This window comes from Rhinolophus sinicus, linkage group LG11 (genome assembly GCF_036562045.2).
Source record: "Rhinolophus sinicus isolate RSC01 linkage group LG11, ASM3656204v1, whole genome shotgun sequence".
Lineage (NCBI taxonomy): Eukaryota > Metazoa > Chordata > Mammalia > Chiroptera > Rhinolophidae > Rhinolophus > Rhinolophus sinicus.
The window spans coordinates 59310945-59330896 of NC_133760.1; the positions used below are offsets into that span (position 1 = coordinate 59310945).

The 19952-nt window shown below is 44.4% G+C and overlaps 2 protein-coding genes across 12 annotated transcripts in view; one reads left to right on the forward strand and one right to left on the reverse strand.

Annotated features, from left to right (window-relative positions):
- LOC109439797 (uncharacterized) overlaps positions 1-5359 on the reverse strand; it is a 58168-nt gene extending 52809 nt beyond the window's left edge. Inside the window, exons 1-2 of one of the 3 annotated variants that reach the window (XM_074315273.1) lie at positions 4921-5359; positions 1125-1264 (exon numbers count right to left, since the gene is read on the reverse strand). The gene's annotated coding sequence lies outside the window, so the exon portion shown is untranslated. Of the gene's footprint in view, positions 1-1124; positions 1265-4920 lie in introns of those variants that run through there. The other 2 variants (XM_074315277.1, XM_074315274.1) reach the window with 2 other exon arrangements.
- Positions 1-19952, forward strand: part of SLC37A3 (solute carrier family 37 member 3) — a 77006-nt gene that overhangs the window by 26693 nt on the left and 30361 nt on the right. For 2 of the 9 annotated variants that reach the window (XM_074315282.1, XM_074315285.1), the window contains 3 exons: positions 12462-12623; positions 14011-14116; positions 17073-17165. In XM_074315282.1, the coding sequence (XP_074171383.1) occupies positions 12535-12623; positions 14011-14116; positions 17073-17165 (288 nt within the window). In that variant the 5' untranslated portion in view covers positions 12462-12534. Of the gene's footprint in view, positions 1-1237; positions 1339-1711; positions 1844-2362; positions 2761-5482; positions 5699-7533; positions 7667-9409; positions 9514-11991; positions 12185-12461; positions 12624-14010; positions 14117-17072; positions 17166-19952 lie in introns of those variants that run through there. The other 7 variants (XM_074315281.1, XM_074315279.1, XM_074315284.1 and 4 more) reach the window with 7 other exon arrangements.

Consider the following 19952-nt stretch of genomic DNA (forward strand, 5'->3'; position numbering starts at 1 on the left):
AAATAAAAACTGGCTAGAATATGGCATATTTTAACATAGGTTGGAAAATAATGTTTCTTATGACAGTGTTTCTGAAACTAACCAATTATATCAGAATCATTTGGGGAGATAAAAATATATCTATATATATATTCCAGAAGCCCTTCTCAGATCTGCTAAACATATCTTGAAACATGCGCGCGTACACACACACACACACACACACACACACACAGTCTCCAGGTTATTCTGATGACCAGGTTTGGGGAACATTGGCCAACAGATCACTCACCTGAAACTTTATTCCCAGCTCAGCATCTATGCTTAGCTATCCATCGTACTTCAATGTCTTTGGTCAGGAGGAACTCACTACGTCCTACAAAATTCACTGTGCACGCTCAGCTCTAACTTACATGGCTTTGAAATCTATCTCTCCGGGGTTCCTCATGCTAAATGCCAGGTGCCAGCAGATTCCTATTCCACAGGACAGGCCATCAGATATTTGGAGCAGCAAGCATATCCCTTCCAGGTTAATATCCCTAGGTCCTTTAACTGTTCTTCCCGGGATATTGGTTGGGTCTCTTCACCAAGGGTCTCATAGAAACACATGAGACCTAATCCCATTTGATGATGAAATGGGACGTGCGGCAGATTGCTCTTGCCGTGCGACACCCGTCTTCACTTCCCTCTGGTTTATTCTTTGGTTTTCTCTAAAGCCATAGAGCAGGACAAGTCTATCTCGCCATGCAAAGTGAAATGCACACTAATATCCAATCTGTATGTAAAAACCCTGAGGTTTAAGTGGAGGAAGAAGGATTCTGTACCTTTCTTGGACACCTCTGAAATCACCCATGGCTAAAAGATCCAGCAGATGAAAGACACAATCTAACCACTTTGCTTTCTCCCTCTGACTTTTCAAATACAGAAAGCCATTCCACTTCCGGTGTCTTATCCCTATACCTTGAGCTGAAATCTTCCTTCCATGTTCCTCCCCCACCACGGAAGTCCTCAGGTTTCCACACAAGCCCTCCTGAACTGAGCCTACCTGCCCTGCAAGGAGAAAGCTCGGTGTACACCCGCAGAGGCCCTCCATCCTCCATCCTGCATCCTGCAGCCCTCGCCTTCCAGCTTCACCTGTCACTTACCTCTGGCTCTCTCGCCTCTGCAAGCAGGTAAGGTTTTCTTTCTCCTTGTTTTCCTTTTCAGTCCTCAGTGCCCCTTCTTCCAGCTGCCTCACTGCGTGGTGGGAACTGTAGTTCTGTCCCCAGGTGTCAGGTTTGGAGGCCTGAGAAAATGAAAGGAAAGCCAAGCCCTCCCACTGCCCTTGAACCTGGAGCCACGTTTGAGTACAAAGTACAGGTGAGGCGTTGGCCAGCACTCCTGCGCACTCAGCTCTATCTCAAAATGTTCGTCACTTTGCAAAGCCAAAGGAAAAGGACTAGCCAGTTAACTCTGCCAATACCTAGTAAGACACCCCCACCCCACCCCGTTCCTGCTTCCCACTCACGTTCTCTTATTCAGCCCTGGGCCCAGATTTTTTCTGGTGTTCCTTGTTTGGCTTGAGGTGGGGCGTGGGGATAGTGGAGAGGACACAACGTAAGGATACAGGTGTGGGTCTTAAGTAATGTAATTGTTTTGTGGACTTGAATAACTCTCTTTGATGAGCCACTGAGAGAAAGGAGGAGATCCAAAGAGGCGATTAAAAACCCAAAAGATCTTTTAATTTCTACAGGAAGAAAGAGCTGGAAAAAAAATTTGCTTCTCTCCTTCAAACAATGTGCCACGGAACGAAAGTTAATTTCTTGGTCAGAGAAAACAAAGAATTTATTAATCCTTATGCTGGCAGTGGAAGCACAAAGCTGAGGTGAATTTTCCTTCCCTTTTCTTCCCCTCAGAGTCTGGAAGAGTCACTGCTTCTCATAGCACAGGGACTAGATTTTCTCCACTATATATTATAGAATGTGCCATTAAGCTATAGGTGGAATATGTGAATAAGAGACATCGGGATTCATAAAATATTTGCATTGGTATCGTGTTTTCAGACCATGGGCTATTTCAGACCTATTAATGTGTCATGAAATCAATTTTAGTGGGTTGCAACCTGCATTTATACAGAAGAGGTTAGGAAAAAAATTCGGAATGTATCCCATGTAGTAAGGTCAGTATTGTTCTGTGAAATGTTGGGTGAGTTGTACACGTGCGTGTGTATATGGGGCTGATGTAAACTGCATTTCTTACTGTGGGTTGAGGTCTAAAAAGATTGAGAAGCACTGAAAAAGAGTACAGTGTGTTCACTATCCAGGAACACTTCTTTCTATGATTCCTTCAGATAATAACCTTTCAAATATAATTTATTTCAGTCCAAATTCCATTCACAGATCAAATTTCAGGAACCTCTCTTTTGGGTAAGACAAAGCCTAGGGTAGCAGGTCGAGCAAGAAAACGAAAGACAGTGCCACATGCCGCTGCTGCAGACTTCTGTTTTGAGAGCCACAGTCATAGGTCTGCATCTTGGAAATGGAATGTAGGTTAGGACCCCCCACAGATGTACGGGAGAGGGCAGGAAATGAAGCCCGTTAGATGTCAATGTCAATGAGCTAGACGTCAAATGTTTTCTTTTTTTGGTAATAGTTACTGTTAAAGAAAAAAGTCAGCTGCCTCCGACCCAGCACTTGGAGAACGTCTCGAAGTAGGAATCCAACGGTAAAATGTCTCAATGGTAATGGAAGTCAAGGAGAGATTCCGCCTCCCCCTACTCCCACCCTCTCCACCAACCTGACTGTAAGTGCAAAGAGCACAGCTTGGGCTTTGGGGAAGAAGTCGTTCTGGGTGGTGGTGACCAGGTTATACACTTATTGTATATACATGCATATACATACATGTACACATACACATATATGTCACTATATAAATATTCTGCCATTTTAACCATTTTAACTGTACAGTTCAGTGGTAGTTAATACATTCCCAGTGTCGTGCAACCCTCACCACCATCCATCTCCAGAACTTTTTCATTATCCCCAACTGAAAATCTATATCCATTAAACCGTAATTTCCACTTTCCCTTCCCTCCAGCCCCTGGAAACCACTATTCTAGTTTCTGCTGCTATGAATTTGATTACACTGGGTACCTCATATAAATGGAATATATAGTGTGTGTGTGTGTGTGTGTGTGTGTGTGTGTGTCTGGCTTATTTCATTGAGGATAATGTTTTCAAGGTTCATCTATGTTGTGGCATGTATCAGAATTTTCTTCCTTTTTAAGGCTGAATAATATTCCACTATGTGTTTTTTAAAACAAAGTGAAACCTTTGTTGCTCACCCTGATATCATATTTTCCCAGCTACATACACCCTTAGATGACTGGAAACAAAACTATTTCTGCAGTGTGTAAATTCCCGTCCCTCCCTTTTCTTTCAAAATTTCTTTCTGTGTCCTTTTCAAATATGCGTATATCATTATAATGCCTAAATAGGCTTTGACCAGCCTCACAGATGGACAGGGCCTGGCAGCCATCACTGCAATGCAAACATGCAGGTAGATAGTATCCCTAACTCCCAGTTCCTGTGGAGGGCAGGAGCCTAACGTCCCACGGTGCCTCGCTCCGTCTGCAACAATAGCTCCTGTCCTAAAGATATGAGAAGTTTGTTTGTCCTCTGGACAAGCTAGCACAGGTCGTCTCCCCAATTACTGTGATGAAGTTCGGAGGAACTGTGTGTGACAAATGCCCTGTCAAGCGATTTGAGGCCTGGTGAATATCCTGAGAACATGCCAGGAATTGGTTGCATGGGCTTGGTTGGCTCTGTACAGGGGAGATTCCTTTCTGTCTTTGCAGCAGTCTTTTACCTGGTTTAAAGCTTTATCAATAATAACACTGTTTCTGAGATCCCTTTGGAATTCCTTTCAACTGAACATTACATCCCTCTTTGACTATCTAAAGGATTTTGTCTGAGCATCTCTGGTGATACAAATTCTGTTCTGCATACATTATCGTTCCTTTTCTATCTCACCCCTTCTTTCAGATCTTAAACTTCGTTAGGGCAGGAATTGTTTTATCAATCTCTATTTCCTGAAGTACCACAGGGAAAGAGGGAAAAAGTGCTGTGAAAAATGAGGCTCAAACTGCATTCTGCCCTGGGTCACAGCTAGTGATTGAAAGAGTCAAATTTGAATGTCAGACCCCCTGACTCAAAGCCCATGTTCCTTCCACCAGACTATTCCATGCTCCTTACCTGTTGTCACAGAACAGCCTAGCGATTGCCCCCCCCCCCCGTCTTTTCTTGAGGAGAGAAAAGTCTGTGACACTGTGTCTATTTGGGACTTTGTTTATCTCAATGTTTTATCTCACGTCTCTTTGTCTGGTCTTCAAAAGATGGTTTGCAGCCAAAGACGAGTAAGATTTCCACGTGGCAAACAACTCAAGCCAGGTGGAATCCAGTGGGGACCCTCAAAAAGAGCTGTCTTAGAAAGATATGGGAAGGGGCCTTGCCCCCCCATCTGCCTGCTTGGGAAAAGCCGCTGTTGGTTCTGGCTTTCCTCAATTGTGAGAAGAGTCTTTAGAGCGATAAGATTAAGCTCTCTCTGTTCAGCTCTGTAAAACAATTTTGACATGTAATAATTGTCCCTCAAGAGAGTCAAATACCTCTCCTTAAGCACTTTCTGCTTCGCCTCTTTAAAGATCAACATAATTTGTTTCGGTTATTTCTAAAACGTGATAAATGAGTCTCACAGACCATGTCAAAAACAATAACATTCCCTTGTGTACTTACCAATAAAAACCACCAGTAGGCTCAAATCTGGGCTCCAGTCTTTCATGACTGTGAGTCCCCTGGCCTTCTGAGATTTAAACTACATTAAGTCTGTTTCTTTCTTAAACACTTAACCCAAAGCCGCCCCTTCTGGCACCCTCACCACCAGTGTTGTGCTGGACGCGACACTTACCTTACGTTCTTTATGATAATACGTATTCAGGAAATCTGTAAGACGGAAAAAAAAACCCACCGGTTTTCTAATGTACTACCTTTGTGGAGAGGTTTTCTGGGTTGGGAGAGTTTGTATTTTTAAAATTACATTTCCTCCACAGTTGAAAGCAAGCCCAGAAGGGTAGAGGACCCTCGTTGCGTTGTGTGCTCTAAGGCCTTTAATTTTTGCTTGAGGCTGCCAGGACCTTAACCCTCATTTCTGGGTGGGTGAAATGGGATGTAGAACAGTGAACGACACCGACAGACTAATAGCCCTGTGATACGGGCAACTGTAGTTAATTAACGACAACCAAAGCTTAGACTCTCATGGTAGATCAGTAGCAGCACATTACTTTCTGTAAAAACAAAGAGCAGAAAAAAGCTATTATGTAAAATGACGACCTGTACATCATTTCTCCTCCTATTATATCTTATCTCTCCGTCACTGCCTTTTTCCTAACAATCCTGGCCAATATCCGTCCCCGCCGCCCAGCAGCGGGGGCCACAGAGGCCTCCCCCACCGCTGGAGGCAGCCCGGGTCCACCTCGCCCGCCTGCCCTCGCGGTAGGACTACAACTCCCAGCATGCTGCGGGGACAGGCGCGGGTCACGTGGGCGCCCGGAAACCGTGGGCGCGGCGTCGGGGTTGAGGTGGCGGTGGAGGCGTCCAGCAGGCGACGGAGGCGGCGGGCGGGCGAGGGTGCCCAGCGGAGTGACCGGAACGGGCAGAGAGAGCGCGGCGATTATTGCGGGTGTCGGGTGTGCAAACCGCGGCCGTGGGGTCCGAGCCGAGACGGGGCAGAACCCCGCGTGGGGCGGGAATGGGGGCGCCGCGCGGGAGACCCGGTCCTCGGGGCCCCAGGAGACCGGAGGGCGAGGCGGAGATGGCGGTGGGCGGGGGCGACGGGCAGGGCCGGCGGGTCTCAGGCTCCTTCCACCCCGGGTCGGCCCGTGGGCCCCCGGGTGCTGCGGGGCCTCTGGGGGGCGGCGAGGACCGCGCGGGAGGGGGGCGGGGGCGGGGGGTCCAGAGGCGAGTGGGCGGGGCGGGGGCGGGGCGTCCAGAGGCGAGGGGCGGGGCGGGGCGTCCAGAGGCGGGGGCGGGGGCGGGGGGCCCAGAGGCGAGTGGGCGGGGGGCGGGGCTCGTGCGGGTTCGTAGTTAGACCCGGTGAGCGGCTGCTGTCAGGTGGCGGGGGGGCTTCTGGACCTAAAGGAGGGGGTGTGGGGGGGACAACGGGCTTGGGTTTCGGTGAGTCCCGCGGTCTCAGGCAAGGAGTGCGGTCAGTTACTTCCCTCGTTCCCGCAGAGTTTGCAGAACGAGGTCTGGTTATTCCCACTGTTGACAGAGGATAATGGGAATGTGTCCAGGGGGCTTTTGGCGGTTCCCGAAATGTAAGATTGTAGGTGATGTCACGCTAACTTTTACTGAAACCTTAATACGGAGAAGCATATGTTCCCGGGCTGAATAAATGTCGTTCTTAATTGCCATCTTGTTTCTTCATTGTCTTGGTGCTTGAATGATTTCTTTCCCGTTTGTTGGACGTTCACTGTGTGCCATGCTCTGTACTAAGACTCTGTTTGTATAGTTATCTTATTCGGTCTTTACATGAGGAGATTGAGGTTAAATGGAGTTAAGTGGAAGGTCTTGGATCCCAGCTTGAACTTTCAGCGCCTTTGTGTGGGCCCCGTGTGGCTTTAGGTCACATCATTCTCCTATTTGTCTTTGATTTCCTTCAGAAAATGGCCCAGAAACAGAACTTTTATAAAATTAAAGTCAGTGCAAAGTCTTGTTGCTTTCCAGCCGTCAGGATCAACTGTATTATTGAACGTTGTGTTTTGTCCCTGTTTGCCAGGGATAAGTAATGTCACAGCAATGACTGTTTACTGGAGTATAAGTCCTTTTCAAGGAGAGGGAAAGATTTTATCTTGAAAACGAGTTGTCTTTGGAATGTGTTCGGAATACGTAGGAAGAGTGTGGTTTTGAGAACCCTGGAATAAGATGAGAGTATTTTACAGATAAGTGCTGGGGATTTTGCATCTGTGGTAATTAAACAATGTAAGACAAGAGAAAAATTACAGAAAGATAAGAGTTACAAATAAAAGGATTTATGTGGTACAGGTAAACGGCTTCAAATGAGAATGTGGGATAAAAAAGACACGTGTATAAGTGTCGAGAGCATTGGGATGCTAAATTATACTAATAGGTGAACTCAGCTATCCATTTAATACTTTTTCACCTGCATCTCTATACACTGAGGACACATAATCTTCATACTTTGCAAACATAAACACTGAGGTCTGGCGAGTGAAGTAATTGCCCATTTAATGCCTTCTCATTTGGGTGTAGTGTGTAAGAGAACCACTATTGCTAACAAAGTGCGTTGTTTTTCCATCCTGGATTTATAAGTGTATCTCTAAGTTTAAGGTGAGATATTTCTAATTACTGTGTTTTACCCAACTTGGGAAATTTTGTATTTTAATCTTTTCCTCTTCTGCAGTGTAACCTAGGGGCTAAGGGTCAGGCCTGGGTATGAGTGTTCGCTTCGTCTCTTAAGAGAAAGCTATTCCTTTGTAAAATCTGTTTTCTCGTTTGTAAGATGTGAGAACTAAATGCAGTCATACCTGGCAGATGCCTGGCACAGTGCTTGGCCCTTTGCAAGCAGCTGGTGTTGACCGTCGGTCAGAGAATTCATCATCCAAACATCTTGATTGATCGTTCTCAATGCTCTGGTAGGTGCTAGGGGTACACCGTGTTCCCCGAAAAACAGACCGGGTCTTGTATTAATTTTTGCTCCAAAAGACGCAGTAGGACTTATGTTTAGGGGATGTCATGCTGAAAAATCAGCGAGGGCTTATTTTCCGGTTAGGTCTTATTTTCGTGGAAAGACGGTGGCTGCGGACTTAACACAGGTAAAGCCACAGCTTTTATGGAGTTTACAGACGAACGATAAACTTGTAAGCACTTAAATCAGATTGGGAGAAATGCTGTGAAGGGAGGAAAGAGAGAGAGAAATGAGAGGGGTCGTAACTGAGGGAGACCATTTCAAACAGGGTGATCCAGGCAGGTCCCCCTAGAAGATGACATTAGAGGACCAGCCGAGAAAAAGAAAGAGCAAGCCATTTGCAAAGAACCAGGAGAAGCATTTCAGGCAGCGGAATGGCAAACGCAAAGGGCTCTGTGGGTCCGGCACAAAAAGCATTAGGAGTGGGGTGATTGTGGTGAGTGTGAGGGCGCGGGGCAGGTGAGGGTGAGGCAGGGTGCCAGGAGTAGGAAGGAACCGTCTCAGCTCCTCACCCGATCTACTGGCACAGGAAGGGGAACCACCAGATGTGCAGTAGGAAGGAGACTGCAGTGTGGCAGCTGTAGGTGAAGATGTGGACGGTCCCCCAACCTCTGATCAGTGCAGGGAAATATGGTGCAGAACAGTGTGTGTCATGTGCTCGTTTGTGCACGTGTGAGTGTGAAGGGGCTGCTCCTGGAGCGTGTGCAGCCTGGGATGTACTGTTGGGAACCTGGGGTGTGTGAGTTAAGGTGGAGATCGGGGAGTCCTACCGGAAAGCTGGGGTTCTACATGAAGGAGGGGAGAGCGAGGTGGGAAGTTTAAAGAGAGACGTGTGAAATCGCTGTCTGGTCTCAGGGGTTGAGCGAGCAGAATGACGAGGGAAGTGCAGGCTTGCCGGACAGCGTTGCCTGACCTTTGTGGTTTGTGGTTTTGAATCTAAAAAGTGAGAGCGGCCTGTGTGTGATTCTTTTCTCTGGCAAAAATCAACTGCTTGGGCGCAGGGAAGGAGGACACAGGTACGAAGAAGAAAAGTCCCATAAAGGAGACAGTTTAGATTCTAAGTAGGTGCAGCAGGGAATGAGGACGAGAGGAGGATAAAGGGTAACGGAAAAAAGGGTGATGTGACCGAATGGAGAGCCTCGCTGAGGCACAAATGACTGTTGGAGTGGGGAGTGTGGAAGGCAGCAGTTTTCTGGAAGGAAGGGATGTTTGAATTCATTTTGGGGAGGTGATTCAGTTACTGGTCATAACAGGGAGCGGGTGTGGAGCATGGAGTGGGTTTCTGTTGTGAGGTGGAGGGAGAGCCTGGTGGTGGAGAGGACAGGGAAGTGGTAGAGGACCTGCGTGGATGTTGAGGTGACAGGCAGTGGTGGGGGGAAGTGGGGCCGGAGCTGTCTGCATGAGGGGTGAGGGCCAAGGTCAGTAGGTGACAACCAGGAGTGAGTTTCAAAGAAGCTGGGGCTCTGCAAGGAGAAGTGGATGTGAGACGAGAGATTGCGTCTCCTTGAGAGACCCCAGAGGAAGCGGGCTTATGTGGGGGGCAGGCAGGGGTCCGCTATGATACAGCGCAGTTTATTAACTGCATGTCTAGATTTCCAGGGAGCGTGGTAAGAAGGTTGGGGTGGGTGAAGACTGGGCCAGGTGAGAGGTGCGCTGGATGCCTCACGTGTGCTGTCTCCTGTCCTACCAGTGTTTCCTTCCCACTGCACGGTGTGTCTCCCCCGTAGTCTTCCTAATTCAAGACAGCTTTAGATCTTGGTGTATTTGAGTTGGAATGGACTTTAAACATGAATAGTAAGTGAAAATTTTGGACTTTTTTATATTCCAAGGCAGTGTTTATCAGGGGAAAACTGAACATGTTACATGTGAAACCATCTTTTTTTTTTTTTTTTTTTTAAGATTTTATTGGGGAAGGGGAACAGGACTTTATTGGGGAACAGTGTGTACTTCCAGGCCTTTTTTCCAAGTCAAGTTGTTCCTTCAGTCTTAGTTGTGGAGGGCGCAGTTCAGCTCCAGGTCCAGTTGCCATTTCTAGTTGCAGGGGGCACAGCCCACCATCCGTTGCGGGGGTCGAACCTACAACCTTGTGGTTGAGAGGACGCGCTCCAACCAACTGAGCCATCTGGAAGCTCAGCGGCAGCTCAGCTCAAGGTGCCGTGTTCAATTTTAGTTGCAGGGGGCGCTGCCCACCATCCCTTGCGGGACTCGAGGAATTGAACCAACAACCTTGTGGTTGAGAGCCCACTGGCCCATGTGGGAATCGAACCGGCAGCCTTCGGAGTTAGGAGCATGGAGCTCTAACCGCCTGAGCCACCCTCCAGCCCCTGAAACCATCTTTTATTCAGCATTGATAGTACAATTTGAAGTGTTCCGTTCTGGAAAATACCTTATGTGGGTAACCTTCTAAGATCCAGAACAAACTGCATTACAGATCAGATAAGTTAGCGGTTATGAACTTGCTTTGAAAAGTACAACCTGTTTCAACGGTTCTGGATCCTTTTGATGGGAAGGATCTTATTTTTAGTAAATTTTTATTTTTTAAAAGATCATTCTTGTTTCCACATGATAGTTGTATTTTTCAGTCACTGATTGAGAAAATAGTAAATGACAAGCTACTGTGAATTCAGAAACATGTAAATGAATTTTGGTTTTATCAATTACAGTGGCATTTACACACACTTGAAACATTGAGACATTTGTTCCGTCTCTATTTAGAGCAATAAAGAAAATAGTCTTCAGAAAGTTGGACGTGCTTGATGGGTTCAGACTTGGCAAAAACCCTGTGTGCTTCCCTGGGCCCCAGAGCTCACTGATGATTAGAAATCACATCTGTGATGTAGGGGATAGAAATGCAAGGTATTATTATTATTAATTGTTATAATTACGTAGGATCAGATGTTACGTCAGGGTTCATTTTAAATGCCATTCTGCCAGTAGCAGGTAAATGTTTACAACTATTTTCCTGGTGTACTTATTAAGCCTTTTCTCCTGTCACTGTAGCTAAGGCAAAGTGGTTTGTTTAGAAACTAAATGCAGATGGTCTCAAACAGCTTGTTAGTCATTTAAAGCTATTCATGTAACTGTAAAGCCCTGAAATACACAACCATTATTGCCGAAGCAATGTAATCCCAATCTGTGGGAGCGTAACTTTTAGGAATTATTCTTTTACCTGATAAATTACTGAATTTCATACCCCAAACCTTTCCTGAAGTACTCAGTACAGTGTTTTGAGGTGTGATGTGTTCAATTCAAAGAGCTATGCTTTATGAAGAATGAATAAAGCTTGCAGTTTTTCCACTTTCATTTCATGTTTAATTTTGGGGATGGGGATAAATTTAGCAGCAACACGAATAGCTCTCGGTTTTGTGACTTCCTGGAATTACAGACAGAAAGTTCTTTTATTACATTTTTTGAATGGAATTTTATAGTCTTACTCGGCTTATAATTCTGTTAACATTTTCAGGGAGGGTGATTGAATGAAATTAGGTACATTCTGCTGATGTGGGATTAATCTGGGGCAGATCAGTACCTAATGATTTTAGTCCCTCACGTACATTGTTTATTTTCGTCTCAGAACTGTCAGATGAGCGAGGCCACTTTACAGGTGACCATCTGTGATTCTAGAGACTGACTTGTCCAAGGGCTCACAGCCAGTGAGTGAAACAGCTGCAATGTTGATTAAGAATGGCCTTTTGGCTGGGTCTCTCTGCATTTAGGACTTGGGTAAATCTAACCAAGCTGTGGCTGGTGACAATACTAGGTATGTGATAGCAGTTATGGGGACACAGCCTGTGAAGCAGAGCCCAGTGATTCGCTGATTTTGGTAGGGGAGTTCTTGAGTTTGTCTCCTACCGTGACTATTGTAGTGTATTTTCATACAAGTCATTTTGGTGTATTTTGTTAGTTTAGTTTTATTTTCTAATGTACAGATAAATTACAGGATTTTTCCTGTGCTGTGGATATTTTCCCTCTTGGATTACAACAGTGATACACATGTTTACTGTAGAAGTTTAAGGAAAGTGTATAGAAAATGAAAATTACCCGTAATCCCACTTCCCAGAGAGAGCGAGTATATTTTCTATTTATTTGTAAATGTTATGTAATCAGAGAGTTGAATTGATCATGTTTGAAGTCATATCCTACTTTTTTCACTTGATTTTTTTTCCTGGTATTAAAAAGTCTTGAATTCACTATGTCAAGTGATTATAAAATATTTGGCCATATGTTTGCACCGTAATTTATTTAATTATTGCCCACTTACTGCACATGTAGGTTGTTTCTGCAGACTCATAACTACAGACGAGAATTTTAGATGCTTACTTTATGCTTAATTCTTGGCTATGACAGCGTGGATACAGTTTTCCAAAGAGGACCAAGGAAAGGCGAGAGGACGTAGTGGAGAGAGATGGCCTAGGACTGGCCCTGCCTCTTTCTTCTGTTCCCTTATGACCAACACAAAGTTCAGGTCTTTAAAATAAAAAAAGCTCCTTTGACACTTTGTAAAAACTACCTTTGTTTATTAGACCTGAATGCATCTTGTATTTCTTTAGGAATAGATCTCTGGAAATTGAATTTTTGGGTCAGAGGCTCTTGAATCTTAAACATGGCCAGATTGTCTTCCTGTATACTGGACTAATTTTCATGGCCTGAGTATATGCTGACTGGTTATAAGTCCAGATAATTCAGTTTTTATGTAACCTGCTTCTTTCGAGAATGTTAATAAATATGTTGTGTCTTTCCAGAGAGAAGAAATGATGTAAATCGTTCACTGCCCAAACTTTAAGGCCAGAGGCAAGAGGGAAGGTCAAGAAGAACATGGCCTGGCCAAATGTTTTTCGGAGAGGACCTCTTCTCTCCCAGTTCAGCCATCATCACGTGGTCGTGTTCTTGCTCACCTTCTTCAGGTAAGTGGGTGGCTGCAGCTGTTCCCTCGTTGTCTTTTCCCTCTTGAGGGAGACACTTACTGCAGGGCAGGTGCTTATGCAGTGATTGGCATGGGCTTATGAAGGAGTCTAGTTATTCCTCTGCTGTACATTTTGATAGGGCGGAGATGGGCGTTCTTGGGGGCTATTTTGCACATATTTGGCAACATCTGGAGACATTTTTGGTTGTCATGGTAGAGCAAGGAGAGCTGCTGGCATCCAGTGGAATGCTGCCCAACCTCCCTGCAGTGCACTAGACAACCCCCTACAATAGAGAATTTGGGGGCCCAAAATATCAATAGTGCCATGGTTGAAAAACTCTGATATAATATAAAGTCTTTTATTTGTTAAAACCAGAAGCATGAAAACAGAGGCTGTGAATATTCAGGGTAAGCCCTGTGCCTCCTTGAGCCGTAAAAATGGTGTGAGACAATTGTGAGAAACTCTGGTAATTCGTGTGAGATCCCGACCAGTCAGCATGACTGAAGAATCGTCCATGTGTGTGATTCTGTGGCCCTTGGTGGCCACTTTATGGTCTATAGATGACATAAATCAGGCCTTTTGGTATTAGGGGCCTGTCATTCATAACCCTGTGCCTCAATTCTTTTGATTATTTCTTCTGAATAGACTTCATTTATTAATCTTTATTGAAGGCGTCACAAATGATGTTTTTGTTTTGTTTTGTTTTGTTTGGCAGAAACTAGGAAGAGGGTTCTCTAGTTCCTAAGAGTTGATATAGGTAGTTTTGGATGCTTGGTTTGGGGGATATGCATTTGTGGTGGGAGGCATCAACACAAGGCAAAGATAGGATGCAAGGAAAAAGCTACTGAATGGCTAGCGCAGTGAGTAGCCAATGGCTGCTAAAGACTTAACATGCTTTGCGTGAAGTGGGATGGGATCTGTGGCATCTCCATCTCCTAAGCCCAGGGGTAAGTTGTGAGTGAACATGGGTGCTCGTACCATGTTTCCCCAAAAGTAAGACCTAGCCAGACAATCAGCTCTAATGTGTCTTTTGGAGCAAAAATTAATGTAAGACCTGGTAGTATATTATATTATATTATATCATATCATACCCAGTCTTATAGTAAATTAAGACCAGAGACCGGGCCTTATATTAATTTTTGCTGCAAAAGATGCATTAGAGTGATTGTCCGGCTAGGTCTTATTTTTGGGGAAACACGGTATTAAAGAAGACTAGTTGTTTTTTCTTTTGCTTAGCAGAGACTGATTCAATTAATAGTCCTTACAAAGCAGTACTTTTTTTAAAAAAGAGAATTCTAAAATTGAAGAAAACAAATGAGAACGAACTGATTTTACTGAATGCCGTTTTCTTTGCTCTTCATTCAGCTGCATTTCCTTTCTTTTGCAGTTATTCGTTGCTCCATGCATCAAGAAAAACATTTAGCAACGTCAAAGTCAGTATCTCTAAGCAGTGGACCCCAAGTGCTTTTAACAAAACACTTGAACCTGTAGAGGTAAGCAGAACAAAGTGCTGGGGTAGATTTAAGAAGGGAACCGTGTCCGCCCCTAAGTTCTTAAGTTCTTCTATTTTATTTCATTAATCTGCTTAGGGCTCAGAAATGGCTTACCGTTTCCTAGTGCCGTTCCAGTCAGCTTATTTCTCACTGTTTTGAAATCACACAATTCTGGCCAGGCTACTTTTTCATTGAGTTTTGTTAAGTACACTGCTCACTCCTGCCTTGAGGTTTCGCTCATATTCTTTCTTATGCCCTTTCACCATTTTCCCCCTCTGTCTATGTTGTGCTTTTCCCTTTGATACAAGATAAAATGCCACTTTTTTGTACTGAGTTTTTTCTCAGATTCTGCTGGGTTTTTTCTTTCTGAACTGTGCACACTGTGTATTATATAGTTTATGTCTCAATATTTACATACTTTCTAATTGTTTCATTTGTATCTTGCTTAAGTGACTTGAAACCAGAGAATGTGTATCCAGTTCTGGGTATAGTCGCCTTGATCTGAGCTGTGTTATTAACGTAAACTTTCTTCACTAGGCTTATTTCTGGTAACCTATTTTCTGAATCTTTTTGTTAGTCCTACTTTGTTTTAGTTTTGTTCTGTTTATACATGTTAAATACGTGTTAGCATGTTAAATACGTGTTAAATACGCAATCAGAAGTGTATTTCCACTGAATTCTGTCAGTGAAGCAGAACAAAGCTGTTGACAGTCGGTCAGTTTGTGGGAAAGCCACATGTGCAGGGAGTTTTGGTGACTTCTCACAAGACTAAGAAAACCCTGAAACTTGCATCAGCTGCTTGAGGCCTGTTTTTAGGTCCCATTGGTGTGTGCCCAGCAGGGCTCAGTCCTGGGTCCTACTGAGCCTGGCGGGCATCAAGGTTCAAATATTGTGGTTCGAGGGAAAATGTGGCAAAACAGCTCACTGGAGTTCTGTAGGGCCCCAGTTGGCACGCTGAAATATTGGCCGATCTTAGTTGTTTGAGCTGCTTTCTTATTGATTATGAAAGCAGTGTGTGAGGTGTTGGTGAAGTAAAAGGCTGATTCCAAAAGCCACACGTAAGTGAGTTCCAATAGAGTCATACTTTATATATTGTAATTTGGGAACTTTACTTTTGTTAAAGATACACCTTTTTTTTTTTAACTGCTGATTGTGATTTTTCTCTTTAATATGCTAACATCAAAATTTTTTCTGTAACAGCCATCTCAAAACTCATTTAATCCAGCAGTTCTCTAACTTTTTGGTCTGGGGACCTCAAAGAGCTTTTGGTTTTGTGGGTTTATATTTGTAAATACTGACTGTTTTAGGAAAAAAACCCTGAGAATTGAAAAAATACATTGGTTTTAAAGTTATTTTTGGATGAATTTAGTAAACCCACAACATGTTAACATGAATAACATTTTATGAAAAATGACTTTTTCAAACCAAAAAAAATACCGAATGAGGAGAATGGCATTGATTGACATATTTAAAAAAATTTTTTTTTATTGGGGAATATTGAGGAACAGTGTGTTTCTCCAGGGCCCATCAGCTCCAAGTCGTTGTCCTTCAATCTAGTTGTGGAGGACACAGCTCACTGGCCCATGTAGGAATCGAACCGGCAACCCTGTTGTTCAGAGCTCGTGCTCAAACCACCTGAGCCATCCGGCTGGCCCTTGATTGACAGTCTTACAGATCTCTTCATGTCTGGCTTAATAGAAGACAGTGGATTTTCATGTCTGCTTCTTAATTCAGTCTCTTGCAACATGATCCTTTCAAATCTATGAGGAAAGTTTGACTTTCACAGATACACAGTAGAAAAGGGAGAAGTATTTTAATAGCCTTTTCAGTTAATTCAGGGTATTTATCTTTGATACTACACCAGAATTTGACAAGTGGCATTTCCTTAAAGGGTAGTTGTAAATGTGGAATCTGAAACTGTATTAATTAATTTGTATACCCTTACATTAGGATCCATTTTTCTATCTTGTACTTTGAATGAATCTTGAAGTGACAGGCTCATTTCATTCTTTTTGGAGGAAATATCTGCTACATACCCAAATTTGAATAACTATAGTTTGTCAGTCACTTTTTCAAGTAAAAATGACGTTCCAGCTTGCAACTCACACAAGTACACAAGTGCTTTTCCTCAGGACAACCATCTTACTTTGGTACACAGGGTGCTGTATGCATGTTTTCCACTTCGTCACACTGAACATTAAAAATAAGGATACTCAGGGGCCAGATTTAATACAATTAATAATTTTTACTGCTTCATCAAGGATATTCTTAAGTGAATTGCCCCCCCCCTTTTTGTACTGTGAGTGTGGCAGTAGTGAATACAGTGCTTAATAGTAAGTTTGGTGTGAGTATAGTACAGTACAGCTTTTGTACCATCAATGGAAAAGTTAAAGGGAAAAAGCAAATAACAGTTTAGTACAGCAGCCTCCCCGTATCTGCAGGGAGTACGTGCTAAGACCCCCAGTGGATGCTTGAAACCTCGGATAGTGCCAAACCCTATATCTATACTGTGTTTTTCCTATACATCCTTACCTATGTAAGGTTTAATGTGTAAATTAAGTACAGTAACAGATTAACAATAACAACTAATTATAAAATGGAACAATTATAACAATATCCTGTGATAAAAGTTATGTGAATGTGGTCTCTCTCTGTCCTCTCACTCTCCGTCTCTTTCTCTGTTTTTCTCAAAAAATACTGTAATATTTTGGACCTCGGTTGACCACAGGTAACTGAACCCATGGAAGGCAAAACCTGAGATAAGCGGGGACTACTGCATCATGCAGACAATTTTGACTGTGTGTGTGTGTGTGTTTCCTGTGTACGAAGTACCGATGGACTCTTCACCACCACTGGTTTCTGTGAGAGTGGGTGGAGGTTGTATGTGAAAGTGCTCTGAGATATACAAGACTCCTTCAGGTGGTTCGGGGACTGACGTGCTGTTGCATTACTGCAGGTCTGGAGCAGCAACCATCTGTTTCCCAGTGCGGAGGAAGCCACGCTTTTCCTCGGGACGCTGGATACTATTTTCCTCTTCTCCTATGCCGTGGTGAGTTCCCAAGGTTTGAGTTGAGGAAAGCTGTAAAAGGAAATGGCTCCAAACTTTATGACGTTTGTCAGAGATTTTGCATTTGCTGCCTAAGGAGAGTTGAGTATTCTGAAGTTCACGTTTTGTGTCCTCGTTCATCCATGCAAATGACAAATATTCACTGAGCACCTAGCACGTGCCAGGTACTTTTGCAGTCAATGGGACTTCATCACAGGAAAAATCCCTACCTTTATAAAGCTTCTATTCTTGGAGTGGGAGCTAAGAGAGACAAACAGAAACAAAATGCTATAAATAAGCAAATTATAGAGTATGTTTAAAGGTGGTAAGTGCTGTGGAGAAAAAATCAAGCAGGAAAGGGGTATAGGCAGCTCTGGGTGGGGGGTGTCATTTAGGATGGCTGGGGGAGACTTTACACAGAAGGGGATGTGTGAACAAAGACCTGAAGTGGGTAAGTGAGGTCAGTGTGTAGAGGCTCAGGCTGGAGGTACAAATTTCAGAGTCCTTCACATGTAGATTTGTTAAATTATGAGACTGGATGAAATCATTAAGAGAGTTGGGAGGATAGGGAAGAGGTGTGAAGACTGAGCCACGGGGCTTCTGGTGTTTAGAGGAAGGGAAGATGAATGGGCAAGGGACGGGGCAGTGGGGCGCAGGAGAAGCAGGGAGTGGTGCCCTGGGAACCCTACCGGGACGGCAGGGGCCGACGCTGTTTGAGGTGGTCTTCTCGGATTGGGCAGCCAGAGTCTCTGGCTGTAGGGAACGTCTGTGGTGGTGGCTGAGTTAGAGCTGTGGGGCCAGTGGTGTTGCTCCCCAGCATCTTATTTCCTGTCTTGAAAATGTGTCTAGTTATTCAAAAGCCTTTTCATTTTGAATGTCCAGGTGATGTGAAATCCTGGACGAAAGTCCAAAAGTACTCTCTAAATTAGTTTATTTGGGTAGTTATTGGAATATCTTTTCTTCGAAGAGGACGTTTATGGACACAGGTGTGCAGCAGGTCTTACATCTTGTAGCCTTTTTATTGGGGAAGGGGAACAGGACTTTATTGGGGAACAATGTGTGCTTCCAGGACTTCTTTTTTTCCCAAGTCAAGTTGTTGTCCTTTCAATCTTAGTTGTGGAGGGTGCCGTTCAGCTTCAGGTTGTTGTCCTTTCAGTCTTAGTTGTGGAGGGTGCAGCTCAGCTCCAGGTCCAGTTGCCGTTGCTAGTTGCAGGGGGCACAGCCCACCATCCCTTGCGGGAGTCGAACCGGAAACCTTGTGGTTGAGAGGACGTGCTCCAACCATCTGAGCCATCCGGGAGCTCAGCGGCAGCTCAGCTCAAGGTGCCATGTTCAATCTTAGTTGCAGGGGGCGCTGCCCACCATCCCTTGCTGGAGTCGAGGAATTGAACTGGCAACCTTGTGGTTGAGAGAATGCGCTCCAACCAACAGCCATTGGGGAGGCAGCTCAGCTCAAGGTGCCGTGTTCAATCTTAGATGCAGGGGCACCTTGTGGTTGAGAGCCCACTGGCCCATGTGGGAATTGAACCAGCAGCCTTCGGAGTTAGGAACATGGAGCTCTAACCGCCTGAGCCACCGGGACAGCCCCCAACGAGACTTCTTTTTGAGCCTTTTATGAAGTATTTTCAGAAGCAGTGTAGTCTGGTGGAAAAACCAATTCTACCACCATCAACTAGCTGTGTCAAACCTGGTTTCTCAATGGCATTTAACCTTTTTATGATATTTAGTTTCCTTATCTGTATGATAATACCTGTCTACAGGGTTCATAGGTTTAGGGGGTAAAAGATAAGTGCCATGAAAAGTCAGTGATCCTAGTTCTTAGTATTGAGCTGCATTTCCTTCTTTTACTTCCGGGTATTGTGCAGGCATTTGGAGCAACACAGAATAAATTGATTCCCTAAAGTGAAACATAACTGAGAGATTTTCTTCACCCCCTTTATTGTATGTAGCGTAGGACCACGTGAGTGGCAGCTGTAGCACACAGAATCTTCTCTAATGTTTACAGGTGCCTCTTTTGAGGTCATGAAAACTTGTCGATGAGGGAGAAACATTTGTTGTGACATTTACCATCTAAATTTTCTCCAATATAGACAGTCAATTTATTAGAAATACTTGTATCTGAATTGAGGTTTTTTTCAGTCAAGACATTTACTCATTTTACATATTTATGGAAGAAACCTAAAGTGTGTTGCCTTAGCTCTTTAGTCGCCTTGCTGTCGTGATCCTGCCACTGAGTGGGAGGAGAGCAGAGGGCAGATGTTTGGACCTCAGTTTAACTCATTACTGTCTCTGCCTCCCTACTCTCCTTGCTTGTGATGTCATGACACGCAAGGGTCCAGGTCAGCAGGCGGCAGCTGTGCTGCAGAGCTGTGTCGTGATGACCTGCTGTGACACATCTTATCAGAAGGCAAATGGCAAGAGGACTCCCTTTGGGAAAGCAAATAAGCGATGTTTAGGAGTTCGAACGTCTGTTCTAAAAAGTGAAATGTGTTTGTGTACTTGCTTTATTTATTTATTTTTATTTATGTATTTATTTTTTATTGGGGAAGGGGAGCAGGACTTTTTTTTATTGGGGAACAGTGTGTACTTCCAGACCTTTTTTCCAAGTCAAGTTGTCCTTTCAGTCTTAGTTGTGGAGGGCGCAGCTCAACTCCAGGTCCAGTTGCCGTTTCTAGTTGCAGGGGGCACAGCCCACCATCCCTTGCGGGAGTCGAACTGGCAACCTTGTGGTTGAGAGCCCACTGACCCATGTGGGACTCCAACCGGCAGCCTTCGGAGTTAGGAGCATGG